We start from the raw sequence: 14,741 nt of genomic DNA on the forward strand, positions 1-14,741 counted from the left end.
ATTAACTAGAAGCTTGACTTTTTTATATTTGCATAGTTTGTATATATTATTAATGTTGTAAATACAAATCGGTAAATGTCTCATTTGCACCCCCAGTGGTGAAATCTAACAAAGTTAGGGTGGTCCCCAAAATTTTAATTTTTTTTTTCAAATTGACTGTCGGTTTTAAAAGTGCTCCCCCTCTGGTCAACATATGAAATAACAAGTGTGTGAAAGAAATTGAAATGCACCCCCTTGGCCCAAATTAATTAAAAAAAATACAAATAAAAAATATGTATATAGAGACATACTGTAATAACTTGAAGTAAATAATGAAGATTAAAAAACAATTACAAACAAAATTAAAAAACAAAATAATTAACTAAAAGCTTGACTTTTTTATATTTGCATAGTTTGTATATATTATTAATGTTGTAAATACAAATCGGTAAATGTCTAATTTGCACCCCTGGTGGTGAAATCTAACAAAATGAGGGTGGTCCCAAAAAGGAGTATTTAAAAAAAAAAAATGACTGTGTGTCAGTTTTAAAAGTGCTCCCCCTCTGGGCAACATATGAAATAACAAGTGTGTGTAAAAATTTGAAGTACTCCCCCTCTGGCCAACATATGAAATAACAAGTATGTGTAAGAAATTGAAGTGCTCCCCCTCTGGCCAACATATGAAATAACAAGTATGTGTAAGAAATTGAAGTGCTCCCCCTCTGGCCAACATATGTAATAACAAGTGTGTGTAAGAAATTGAAATGCGCCCCCTTTGGCCCAAATTAATTAAAAAAAAATAAAAAATAGATATGTATATAGAGACATACTGTAATAACTTGAAGTAAATAATGAAGATTAAAAACCAATTACAAGCAGAAAATTCAAAAAACAAAATCATTAACTAAAAGCTTGACTTTTTTATATTTGCATAGTTTGTATATATTATTAATGTTGTAAATACAAATCACTAAATGTCTCATTTTCACCCCTGGTGGTGAAATCTATCAAAATGAGGGTGGTCCCAAAAAGCAGGGATTTTTCAAATTGACTGTGTGTCGCTTTTAAAAGTGCTCCCCCTCTGGTCAACATATGAAATAACAAGTGTGTGCAAGAAATTGAAATGCGCCCCCTTTGGCCAAAATAATAAACAAAATAAAGTAAATAATGAAGATTAAAAATCAATTACAAACAAAAAATTCAAAAACAAATAATTAACTAAAAGCTTGACTTTTTTATATATATTTGCATGGTTTGTATATATTATTAATGTTGTAAATACAAATCGGTAAATGTCTCATTTCCCCCCCTGGTGGTGAAATCTATCAAAATGAGGGTGGTCCCGAAAAGGAGGGATTTTTCAAATTGACTTGTGTGGCGCTTTTAAAAGTGCTCCCCCTCTGGTCAACATATGAAATAACTAGTGTGTGAAAGAAATTGAAATGTGCCCCCATTGGCCAAAATTAATAAACAAAATAAAGTAAATAATGAAGATTAAAAATCAATTACATACAAATCCAAAAAATTACTAAAAACGTACCTTTTTTATATCTACATAGTATGTATACATTAATAATGTTGTAATTACAAATCTTTATATAGTTAGAAAGGGTGGTCCTAAAGAGGTAGGCATTTTTTCGGAGGTCTCAAGAAGGTAAGAAATACAAAAGTGTGTGTGTGTGTGTGTGTGTGTGTGTGTGTGTGTGTGTTGTCATGCGGTCGGTGTTTTGTGTCGTCTTCTCGGCTTGGTGGTGTGCTTTGAGGTGTTGACCGTGTCTTTTTCTTTCTCTTGTCAACTTGTTTGTCTCTTTTTGTCTCCTTCTAATTTGTCAACCTGCCCCATTACTTCCCCCTATCCACCCGCCTGCGACCCCCCCCCCCCCCCCCCCCCCCCATTCCCATCCCAGCTCTCCCCGTCCTTGCTCCCGCCTTTCTCCAACCCTCCGGCCCCTTCACCCACCAACGGACCCCCGTCCCCCAAGTTCGGCCGGGAACCTCTGTCGTACTATTTGAAGGAGATCAATAAGACAGTCAAACCCAGAATCTCGTCCTTCCGCACACTCAGGAGATCGGTGAGTCCACCTAAAAAAGTAGAGACCATCACCCACTGGGGCCTGCACTTGCTGTGTCTTTACATCTGCACCACTTTCATTTTGTATTTCATATCTTTGCTTTTCATTACATTCACTTGCAACTATGTATTTACCAGAAGTTCACCCCAGAGAGGCTCCCCCCGGTAATAAGGACCACGTTATATTGGTGCAAACTGGGTGACTCGTACAGGGGCCACCTTCCTCATGCAAATACTAACCAACCATCAATTTGGACTTGTTTGTAAAGGTCAAGTTTGCATTGAAAAGGTGGCCCCCTGCTGGTGAAGGGGGGTAGAACATTGTGAGGAAAAAGGCAGTAATTAAGTTGTGAGGGACAAGATGTGAGTAATACTTGGAAAATTCTGACTTTTTAAATTCATTTCGTTCAAAACTATTCTTGCAATATGACAACTTTGTTGTCTTGTTGCATCTTGATATTAAACTTCATTCACTTTGAACTTCATTCCTCGAAAAATAAAATGTTCTTAGTTGACCTTATTCTTTTCATAATATAACAACCGTACACAAGTAAGAAAAAAATAGTTTTCTGGCATATTTAAAATGTAAAGAATTTATTCCTGGAATGTCACAACTTTACTGTCGTATCATTTTTTTAATTTTTTTTTAAAATATAACATTTTTCTAGTTTACCTTATTTTTGTCGTAATATTACAACCATAACCTTGTAAAAAAATAAATAATTCTGGCATATTTAAAATGTTAAGAATTTATTCTTGGAATGTCACAACTTTACTGTAGTATAACTTTATTTAAAAAATAAATAAATTAAAAAATCTGAGTTTGCCTTATTTTTGTCATAATATCACAACCGTACCCGAGTAAGAAAAAATAGTTTTCTGGCATATTTAAAATGTAAAGACTTTATTCTTGGAATGTCACAACTTTACTGTAGTGTAATTTAAAAAAAATGTTTTAAATATACAATTTTCTTAGTTTACCTTATTTTTCTCATAATATTACAACCATAACCTAGTAAGAAAAAAATGCTGGCATATTTAAAATGTTAAGAATTTATTCTTGGAATGTCACAACTTTACTGTAGTATAACTTTATATAAAAATAAAAAAACAGTATTAGTTAGTTTACCTTATTTTCTCATAATATTACAACCATAACCTAGTAAAAAAAAAAAAGTTTTCTGGCATATTTAAAATGTTAAGACTTTATTCTTGGAATGTCACAACTTTACTGTAGTATACATTTTTTTTTTTTTTTTTAAATATACAATTTTCTTATTTTACCTTATTTTTCTCATAATATTGCAACCATACCCTAGTAAAAAAAAAATGTTAATAATTTATCATTGGAATGTCACAACTTTACTGTAGTATAACTTTATTTAAAAAATAAATAAATTAAAAATCTGAGTTTACCTTATTTTTCTCATAATATCACAACCGTACCCGAGTAAGAAAAAATTGTTTTCTGGCATATTAAAATGTAAAGACTTTATTCTTGGAATGTCACAACTTTACTGTAGTGTAATTAAAAAAATGTTTTAAATATACAATTTTCTTAGTTTACCTTATTTTTCTCATAATATTACAACCATAACCTAGTAAAAAAAAAAAATGCTGGCATATTTAAAATGTTAAGAATTTATTCTTGGAATGTCACAACTTTACTGTAATATTACTTTATTTAAAAATAAAAATAAAAAAACAGTATTAGTTTACCTTATTTTTCTCATAATATTACAACCATAACCTAGTAAAAAAATAGTTTTCTGGCATATTTAAAATGTTAAGACTTTATTCTTGGAATGTCACAACTTTACTGTAGTATAATTTTTTTTTTTTTTTTAAATATACAATTTTCTTAGTTTGCCTTATTTTTCTCATAATATTACAACCATAACCTAGTAAGAAAAAATAGTTTTCTGGCATATTTAAAATGTAAAGACGTTATTCTTGGAATGTCACAACTTTACTGTAGTATAACATTTTTTTTTTTTTTTTTAAATATACAATTTTCTTATTTTACCTTATTTTTCTCATAATATTGCAACCATAACCTAGTAAAAAAAAATTCTGGCATATTTAAAATGGTAATAATTTCTTATTGGAATGTCACAACTTTACAGTAGTATAACTTTATTTAAAAATAAATAAATTAAAAAATCTGAGTTTACCTTATTTTTCTCATAATATCACAACCGTACCCGAGTAAGAAAAAATTGTTTTCTGGCATATTAAAATGTAAAGACTTTATTCTTGGAATGTCACAACTTTACTGTAGTGTAATTTAAAAAAATGTTTTAAATATACAATTTTCTTAGTTCACCTTATTTTTCTCATAATATTACAACCATAACCTAGTAAAAAAAAAAATGCTGGCATATTTAAAATGTTAAGAATTTATTCTTGGAATGTCACAACTTTACTGTAGTATAACTTTATTTAAAAATAAAAATAAAAAAACAGTATTAGTTTACCTTATTTTTCTGTTAATATTACAACCATAACCTAGTAAAAAAAAAAAGTTTTCTGGCATATTTAAAATGTTAAGACTTTATTCTTGGAATGTCACAACTTTACTGTAGTATAATTATTTTTATTTTTTTAAAAATATACAGTTTTCTTAGTTTGCCTTATTTTTCTCATAATATTACAACCATAACCTAGTAAGAAAAAATAGTTTTCTGGCATATTTAAAATGTAAAGACGTTATTCTTGGAATGTCACAACTTTACTGTAGTATAACATTTTTTTTTTTTTTTTTTAAATATACAATTTTCTTATTTTACCTTATTTTTCTCATAATATTGCAACCATAACCTAGTAAAAAAAAATTCTGGCATATTTAAAATGTTAATAATTTATTATTGGAATGTCACAACTTTACTGTAGTATAACTTTATTTAAAAAATAAATTAATAAAAAATCTGAGTTTACCTTATTTTTCTCATAATATCACAACCGTACCCGAGTAAGACAAAATTGTTTTCTGGCATATTTAAAATGTTAAGAATTTATTCTTGGAATGTCACAACTTTACTGCAGTATACATTTTTTTTTAAATATACAATTTTCTTAGTTTACTTTATTTTTTCTCATAATATTACAACCATAACCTAGTAAGAAACAATAGTTTTCTGGCATATTAAAATTTTTAAGACTTTATTCTTGGAATGCCACAACTTTACTGTAGTATAATTTTATTTTTTTTAAATATACCATTTTCTTAGTTTACCTTATTTTTCTCATATTACAACCATAACCTAGTAAAAAAAAATGTTTTCTGGCATATTTAAAATGTTAAGAATTTATTCTTGGAATGTCACAACTTTACTGTTGTATAACTTTATTTAAAAATAAATTTAAAACAAATTCTTAGTTTACCTTATTTTTCTCATATTACAACCATAACCTAGTAAAAAAAAAAGTTTTCTGGCATATTTAAAATGTTAAGAATTTATTCTTGGAATGTCACAACTTTACTGTAGTATAACTTTATTTAAAAATAAATTTAAAACAAATTCTTAGTTTACCTTATTTTTCTCATATTACAACCATAACCTAGTAAGAAACAATAGTTTTCTGGCATATTAATAAACATTTTAAGACTTTATTCTTGGAATGTCACAACTTTACTGTAGTATACTTTTTTTTTTTTTTTTAAATATACAATTTTCTTAGTTTACCTTATTTTTCTCATAATATTACAACCATAACCTAGTAAAAAAAAAAATGTTCTGGCATATTTAAATGTTAAGAATGTATTCTTGGAATGTCACAACTTTACTGTAGTATAACTTAATTTAAAAATTGAAATTAAAAAAATTATTACTTTACCTTATTTTTGTCATAATTTTACAACCATAACCTATTATGAAAAAATAGTTTTCTGGCATATTTAAAATTTTAAGACTTTATTCTTGGAATGTCACAACTTTACTGTAGTATACCTTTATTTAAAAAATAAATTAAAAAGATTTAAAAAATACATTTTGCTTTTTTATCATTTATTCTTTTAATAAATCAACCATATATATTTACAAAAAATATATATATATTTTTATACAGTATATATTAAAAAAAACAACTTTACTCATAAAATCACAACTTTTCCCCCTCGATAATATTACTTATTTTACTTATTTCTTGTAAAATTACAAAGGAATTAGCCTAAAAAAATATTTTTTTCATGTTATTACAACCACAACTTTGTCTTCTGGTTTATTCCATATTATAGTTATTGTACCATCACAACATTACACCGTGATATTACTTAATACACGTCAACTTTTTTCTCAGAAATTAGAGTTTATTGGTTCAACATTTATTCTTGTAATTTTACAACATTAAATTGTGAAAAATAAATAAAAATAAATAAAAAGTATATTTTTATATACTTTTTTTTTTTTAAATATTTAAAATGAATATATTATAAATTTTTTCAAAATTTTAAACATTTCCTACAGGTGGACATAACACGTAATGGTGGTTCTTTGGTCAAAATTCTTCATATATTATGTTTAACAGGCTGCTTTCTGTCTTTCTTTTTATTTACGTGCCTCCACTCAGACAGCGTCTTCTCTCCGTCAGCCATGTAGTTTTTAGTGCTTCCATATGGAGTATGCTGACAGATTTAAGTTTGAACCTTGTATTAGAAATGGCAGCAGTCTATAACCATAAATGTTGTCAAAACATGTTTTTTTAATGTGTTTAAAGTGTTTTCCTAAAAAAATTTAAATGTATTCTCATAAGATCACAACTTCATTTACCTCTGATAATGTTACTTAATTTACGTCAAACTTAATTATCGTAAAATTACAATTTTATTATACTAAAATGTTTTCTGTTCCTTTTTTTTTTTATTCCAATTTTTTTCTGGAATTAACTGCAACTTTATTCTTGTAACATCACAGCTTTACTGTAGTAAAAATATTCCTTCTGCTCTAATTTTTTATTCACTTTGAACTTTATTGTCAGAAAATGACAATTTTCATATTTAACATTTATTCTAATACAACCATAAATCTTGTATTTTATATGTATTTTACAATTTGAACCCCCGAAAATGACAACTTTATTCTCATAATATCACAAATTATTTGTTAATATTATTTCATTTACTTTTAACCTAATTCTCGTAAAATTACAATTTAGTTATCTTAAAAATCAGTATTTTCTTCATAATTTTAGAACCTCTGTAAATTATTTTTTGGCATTATTTGAACTTTTTTTTAAATCCCAAAAACATTGTAAAATTACATAATTGTATTAGAAGTGTTTTCTTCCCGATCAATAATTTGGTCAAATGTATGTGTTTTCCTGTTATAGTACAACTTACCTTTATATATGTATTCTACAATTAAAAAACGTAAACAAAAATGACAACTTTATTCTCATAATATGACAAATTATTTGTTAATATTACCTAATTTATTTTTAACTTAATTCTCGTAAAATTACAATTTAGTTATCTTAAAAATCAGTATTTTCAGCATAATTTTTTCGACTTTGGTAAATTATTTTTTGGCATTATTTTAACTTTTTTTTTTTAAATTCCAAAAAACTTTGTAAAATTACATCATTGTATTAGAATAATTTTTTCCCGATCAATAATTCGGTCAAATGTATGTTTTTCCCCTGTTATATTACAACTTACCTTTCATATGTATTTTACAATTTAAAAAAGTAAACAAAAATGACAACTTTATTCCCATAACATGACAAATTATTTGTTAATATTACTTAATTTACTTTTAACTTAATTCTTGTAAAATTAAAATTTAGTTATCTTAAAAATCAGTATTTTCATCATAATTTTTCGACTTTGGTAAATTATTTTTTGGCATATTTTTTCCTTTTTTTTTTGCAATTAATGTAAAATTACATCATCGTATCAGTACAATAATTCGGTCAAATGTATGTTTTTCCCCTGTTATAGTACAACTTTGACCTTTTATATGTATTTTACAATTAAAAAAAATTTAAAAAAAGACAACCTTATTCTCATAATATCACAAATTATTTGTTAATATTACTTAATTTAATTTTAACCTAATTCTCGTAGAATTACAATTTAGTTATCTTTAAAAATCAGTATTTTCATCATAATTTTTCGACCTTGTTAAAAAACATTTTGGCATATTTGTTCCTTTTTTTTTTTTTGAAATTCCCTAAACATTCTAAAATTACATCATTGTATCAGAAGCATTTTTTTCCGATCAATAATTCGGTCAAATGTATGTTTTTCCCCTGTTATAGTACAACTTATTACTTTTATATGTATTTTACAATAAAAAAAAGAAAAAAAGAAGACAACTTTATTGTCATAATATCACAAATTATTTGTTAATAGTACTTAATTTATTTTTAACTTAATTCTCGTAAAATTACAATTTAGTTATGTTAAAAATCAGTATTTTCAGCATAATTTTTCGACTTTGGTAAATTATTTTTTGGCATATTTTTTCCTTTTTTTTTTGCAATTAATGTAAAATTACATCATTGTATCAGTACAATAATTCGGTCAAATGTATGTTTTTCCCCTGTTATAGTACAACTTTTACCTTTTATGTGTATTTTCAGTGTTTCCCATAAACTGCCAAGATACCTGTGGCGGTGGGGGCGTGACTATGGGCGTGGTCACCATGACATTGAGTAATTTGCATAATTTACTACAATGATATGATTTTCTCTAAAAAAGGCTAAAAAAATGTATACTTACTAATTAATAATAACAGTTTTGTTTTAAACGTCCATCCATCCATCCATCCATTTTACAATATAATTACAACACTTTATGTACATATTTATATACAGATTTGAACAATAAGTTATTCACTGAAATATATTTATTAATTGTGGTTATTACAAAAAATATATCTTATAAAGTATAAAAGCTCAAATGTCTCTTATAGCTCTGCCCCTTTAATTAGTGCATACTAAATAATTTAACTTTAGCCTACTACTACAACCATATTATTTACCAGCAACATAAAGTGAAACAGAGGCAGAGGTGTCCTGCCACAGTCAGTAACAAAAAAAAATAAAATAAATAAAATAAAAAAATTTATTTGTGGCAGAAGAAAGAAAAAAAAAAGACAACCTTACTCTCATAATATCACAAATTATTTGTTAATATTACTGAATTTACTTTTAACTTAATTCTCGTAAAATTAAAATGCAGTTGTCTTAAAAATCTGTATTTTCATCATATTTTCCCCCTCTGTTATAGTACAACTTCATAAAATGACAAGTTTTATTTATATAATATTACGTTGTTTAAAAAAATTGTGACTTTAATCTCATAACATTGCATATTGGTTAGCTTTAGTTTATTACGTCATACAGAAATTGGATTGCATTCAAGATTCAGAGCAGTATTATTTCCTTTTTCTTTTCAGTGTGGCCTTTTTAATAAATTATGAGGAAATGTGATAAATGGTGGGGTTTTTTTTAACTTTGAAAGTTTATGGATCAGCTCACTAATGCCAGCATAACCAAATATGACTTGAATGGCCCTTGCCTGATTTGAAAACGAGGTGCAAAAAGTGAGCTGAAGTCAAACTTTGGTGTTCCTCCTGGGTGCGGTGTTCCATTTCCTCGTCTTCATTGTCCCGCGCGAGTTGAGGGTTATTAAAGCTCACTTCCTGTGTGACCTCTTGGCAGCCCGTGGTGACGGAGGACTTCACCCACCTCCCCCCGGAGCAGCGCAGGAAGAAGCTGCAACAGAAACTGGAGGAAATTGGCAGAGATTTGCAGAAAGAAGTAGATAGTAGGTGTGTGTTTGTTTGTGTGTACACACCTATTCATCTCCATTACTGCCAATGCAATGTTCATGTTGTGACACATGACCACGTCTTGGATTTCTCAAGTCAGACCTGAGCTCTGCAGGAAACTCCTAAAATAGCCCCCCCCCCCCCGCCCTCCCTTTTTCTGTCTGTCAGCGAGGCCCTGGGGAAGATGAAGGGAGTTTATGAGAAAAATCCTCAATTGGGAGACCCCACCAGTCTGTTATCGCAAATCAATCAGACGGCCCAGAATGTGGAGCGTCTGAGGGTGGAGCAAAGCAAGTATGAGGTAATGCATTGTTTACTTTCACCATTTATAGGCACTGAATTATTTATGGGACTCTAAGATGTTTATCTATTTGAGGGCGACTCCTAAAGGGTGTGGCCAGAAAATGCATTGGAAGACATATTAGATACAGTATCATGCAGCTTTTACAACACAAACTCAAGGCCCGGGGGCCAAGTCTGGTCCGACGCATCATTTTATATGGCCCTTGAAGGCCTGGGAAAAATATGTGTCAATAAGGTACTAGTGTTGACCCGATTATTAATATTTTGGTACCAGTACCGGTACTAAGATGTACCTCGATACTTTTCGGTACTTTTCTAAATAAAGGGCACCACAAAAAATGGCATTATTGGCTTTATTTGAACAAATAATCTTACGGTACATTAAACATACCGTATTTTCCGCACTATAAGGCGCACCTAAAAACCTCCAATTTTCTAAAAAAAACTGACAGTGCGCCTTATAGTCCGGTGCGCCTTATATATGGACCAATATTGAGCCACAACAGGTCTCGCAACTAGTAGTTGCGTAGACCCCTGCCTCTGTAGGCTCAATCTTGCGTCCATATATAAGGCGCACCGGACTATAGGCGAACAGTAGTTTTTTTAGAAATAGGCCAGGTCTTTTAAGGTGCGCCTTATAGTGCGGAAAATACGGTATGTTTATTATTGCAAGTTTGTCTTTAAATAAAACAGTGAACATACAAGACAATAAATGTCATTATTGGCTTTATTTTAACAAAAAATCTTAGTGTACATGAAACATATGTTTATTATTGCAAGTTTGTCCTTAAATAAAATAGTGAACATACTAGACAACATGTCTTTTAGTAGTAAGTAAACAAACAAAGACTCCTAATTAGTCTGCTGACATATGCAGTAACATATTGTGTCATTTACACACCTATTATTTTGTACACATTATGAGGGACAAACTGTAGTGGCCCTTGACCAAAACAAGTGTGACACCCATGTTTTATAATCACAAGAAAAATATAAAAGTAGTTGCTGTTATTTTTGATGGTTGCTCAAACTTGACTTCCAATACGATACAATATCAGCATGAATGATACATACTTTTATTATTTTGTAGTGTGAAATGTTAAAAAAAAAGGTATTTATTATTAATCGTCTGGAATAGACTTATGCTGTCTTTAAGTTGAAGTGGGGTAGTATTAGTTGTTGTTTTTTGGTGACACCTTCTGGCCACAATAATACTTTAAATTAAAGGGGAACTGCACTTCTTTGGGGGGGAATTTTGCCTACCGTTCACAATCATAAGAGACAATAACACACTTCTTTTTATTTTTAGAGATGATAAAAAACAATATTTGCAATATAAAATGGTCAAATTGTGAAATTTACTGTGGTTTTTACGGCATTTTTGTCTAAATGAAAAAAACAGTACTTTTTTTTTTTTTTCCTGTAATAAAATGTGGTGCCGTTTTAGCATTTACAGTAATACACATACAAACCTACAGTTGTTGATTTTCGGTAAAAAACAAAAAACAAACGGGCAGCTCAGGTGCCAAAATTTTACTGTAAAATTGCAGTTTTTAATTTACAGTAAAAAAAACAAATGTACATTTTACAGTAAAATTCTGGTTTTTAAAAATTTTAATTTTTTATAAATGTGATTTTTTATTTATTTATTTTTTTTAGACATGTATCTCGTGCGCACGAGATACATGTCTAAAAAATAAAAATAAAAATAAAAATTTATTAAAAAAAAAAATTCTTTATGTCCCTTTAGGGCAGGGGTCACCAACGCGGTGCCCGCGGGCACCAGGTAGCCCGTAAGGACCAGATGAGTAGCCCGCTGGCCTGTTCTAAAAATAGCTCAAATAGCAGCACTTACCAGTGAGCTGCCTCTATTTTTTAAATTGTATTTATTTACTAGCAAGCTGGTCTCACTTTGCTCGACATTTTTAATTCTAAGAGAGACAAAACTCAAATAGAATTTGAAAATCCAAGAAAATATTTTAAAGACTTGGTCTTCACTTGTTTAAATAAATTCATGAATTTTTTTACTTTGCTTCTTATAACTTTCAGAAAGACAATTTTAGAGAAAAAATACAACCTTAAAACGATTTTAGGATTTTTAAACACATATACCTTTTTACCTTTTAAATTCCTTCCTCTTCTTTCCTGACTATTTAAATAAATGTTCAAGTAAATTTATTTTTTTTATTGTAAAGAATAATAAATACATTTTAATTTAATTCTTCATTTTAGCTTCTGTTTTTTTCGACAAAGAATATATTTATTTAAGTGTGTATCAAACTGGTAGCCCTTCGCATTAATCACTACCCAAAAAGTAGCTCTTGGTTTCAAAAAGGTTGGTGACCCCTGCTTTAGGGGCTACGTAGAAACAAGCTACAAATTGCATTTTTGAATAAAAACCTTTGAACTGTTTTTTGCAGTTTAAGTATACATTCGATTATTGATATTTAAGTAATCATTTAATTTATTTGATTTCGAGACACATGTCTAAAAAAAAAAAAAAAAGTTATTTTTTTTTCTAAATTTTTTTTTTTTAGGCATTTTTTATAAATGTGATTTTTTTAGACATGTATCTCGTGCGCACGAGATACATGTCGGAAAAAAAAAGAAAAAAAAATGTATAAAAAAAAAAAAATCCCCCATGTCCCTTTAGGGCAGGGGTGTCAAAGTCATTTCAGATCGGGGGCCACATGGAGAAAAATTTACTCCCAAGTGGGCCGGACTGGTAAAATCACGGCACGATAGCTTAAAAATAAAGACAACTTCAGCTTGTTGTCTTTGTTTAGAAATAGAACAAGCACAATCTGAAAATGTACAAATCATAATGTTTTTGGTTTTATTTTTTACAATTACCTGTTGCTGTTAATAGTATTCTATCTTTATTTGGCGTTATTTATATTTTCTGAATAAATTATGTGATAATGTTCATCAGTCAACTCACTGGTGTTCATTTTCAATCTATCAAGATAAAAAAAATATTTCAAAATCAAATTACAGGATGGTATTTATGTAGTTTGCTCATTTTCCTCGACTGATGTACTAACATCATGTGGTTGATTGATTGATTGATTGAAACTTTTATTAGTAGATTGCACAGTACAGTACATATTCCGTACAATTGACCACTAAATGGTAACAACCGAATACGTTTTTCAACTTGTTTAAGTCGGGGTCCACGTTAATCAATTCATTCATTTTGTACAGTGGACACATTTAGAACAGCTGTTTTTTCATTCAAAAATTTCAGGGTCGTTTTTATACTTAGCAAACTCCTCCCACGGGCCAGATAAGACCTGTCCGCGGGCCTGATCTGGCCCTCGGGCCGTACCCTTGACACCCCTGCTTTAGGGGCTCCGTAGAAACAAGCTACTAAATGCATTTTTGAATAAAAACCTTTGAACTGTTTTTTGCAGTTTAAGTATACATTCGATTATTGATATTTAAGTAATCATTTAATTTATTTGATTTCGAGATACATGTCTAAAAAAAAAAAAAAAAAAGTAATTTTTTTTTCTACTTTTTTTTTTTTTTAGGCATTTTTTATAAATGTGATTTTTTTTTTTTTTTTTTTTAGACATGTATCTCGTGCACATGAGAAACTATCTCGTGCGCACGAGATACATGTCGAAAAAAATAAAATAAAAATGTATAAAAAAAAAAAAATCCCCCATGTCCCTTTAGGGGCTCCGTAGAAACAAGCTACAAAATGCATTTTTGAATAAAAACCTTTGAACTGTTTTTTACAGTTTAAGTATACATTCGATTATTGATATTTAAGTAATTATTTAATTTATTTGATTTCGAGACACATGTCTAAAAAAAAAAAAAAAAAGTAATTTTTTTTTCTACATTTTTTTTTTTAGGCATTTTTTATAAATGTGATTTTTTTTATTTTTTTAGACATGTATCTCGTGCGCATGAGAAACTACCTCGTGCGCACGAGATACATGTCTAAAAAATAAAAATAAAAATGTATATAAAAAAAAAACAAGCTACTAAATGCATTTTTGAATAAAAACCTTTGAACTGTTTTTTGCAGTTTAAGTATACATTCGATTATTGATATTTAAGTAATCATTTAATTTATTTGATTTCGAGACACATGTCTAAAAAAAAAATAAAAAAAAGTAAAAAAAAATTCTACATTTTTTTTTTTAGGCATTTTTTATAAATGTGATTTTTTTTTATTTTTTTAGACATGTATCTCGTGCGCATGAGAAACTATCTCGTGCGCACGAGATACATGTCGAAAAAAAAAAAATAAAAATGTATTAAAAAAAAAAATCCCCCATGTCCCTACATTCGATTATTGATATTTAAGTAATTATTTAATTTATTTGATTTCGAGATACATGTCTAAAAAAAAAAAAAAAAGTATTTTTTTTCTACATTTTTTTTTTAGACATTTTTTATAAATGTGACTTTTTTTATTTATTAATTTTTTTTAGACATGTATCTCGTGCACACGAGATACATGTCTAAAAAAAAATATATATATATATAAAAAACAAAACATTATAAAACATTTTTTTTTTTACAACTTTATAAAAAGTTTCTCGTGTGCAACGAGATACATGTCTAAAAATAAATAAATAAAATAAAATTATAAAAAA

General features: G+C 28.5%; 1 protein-coding gene across 3 annotated transcripts in view; it reads left to right on the forward strand.

Annotated features, from left to right (window-relative positions):
• LOC133651786 (cdc42-interacting protein 4 homolog) overlaps positions 1-14,741 on the forward strand; it is a 108,167-nt gene that overhangs the window by 89,691 nt on the left and 3,735 nt on the right. The window contains exons 10-12 of one of the 3 annotated variants that reach the window (XM_062049908.1): positions 1,887-2,051; positions 9,716-9,825; positions 9,994-10,126. In XM_062049908.1, coding sequence (XP_061905892.1) covers positions 1,887-2,051; positions 9,716-9,825; positions 9,994-10,126 — 408 coding nt within the window. Of the gene's footprint in view, positions 1-1,886; positions 2,052-2,188; positions 2,216-9,715; positions 9,826-9,993; positions 10,127-14,741 lie in introns of all 3 variants that reach the window. The other 2 variants (XM_062049909.1, XM_062049910.1) reach the window with 2 other exon arrangements.

This window comes from Entelurus aequoreus, linkage group LG06 (genome assembly GCF_033978785.1).
Source record: "Entelurus aequoreus isolate RoL-2023_Sb linkage group LG06, RoL_Eaeq_v1.1, whole genome shotgun sequence".
Taxonomy (NCBI): domain Eukaryota; kingdom Metazoa; phylum Chordata; class Actinopteri; order Syngnathiformes; family Syngnathidae; genus Entelurus; species Entelurus aequoreus.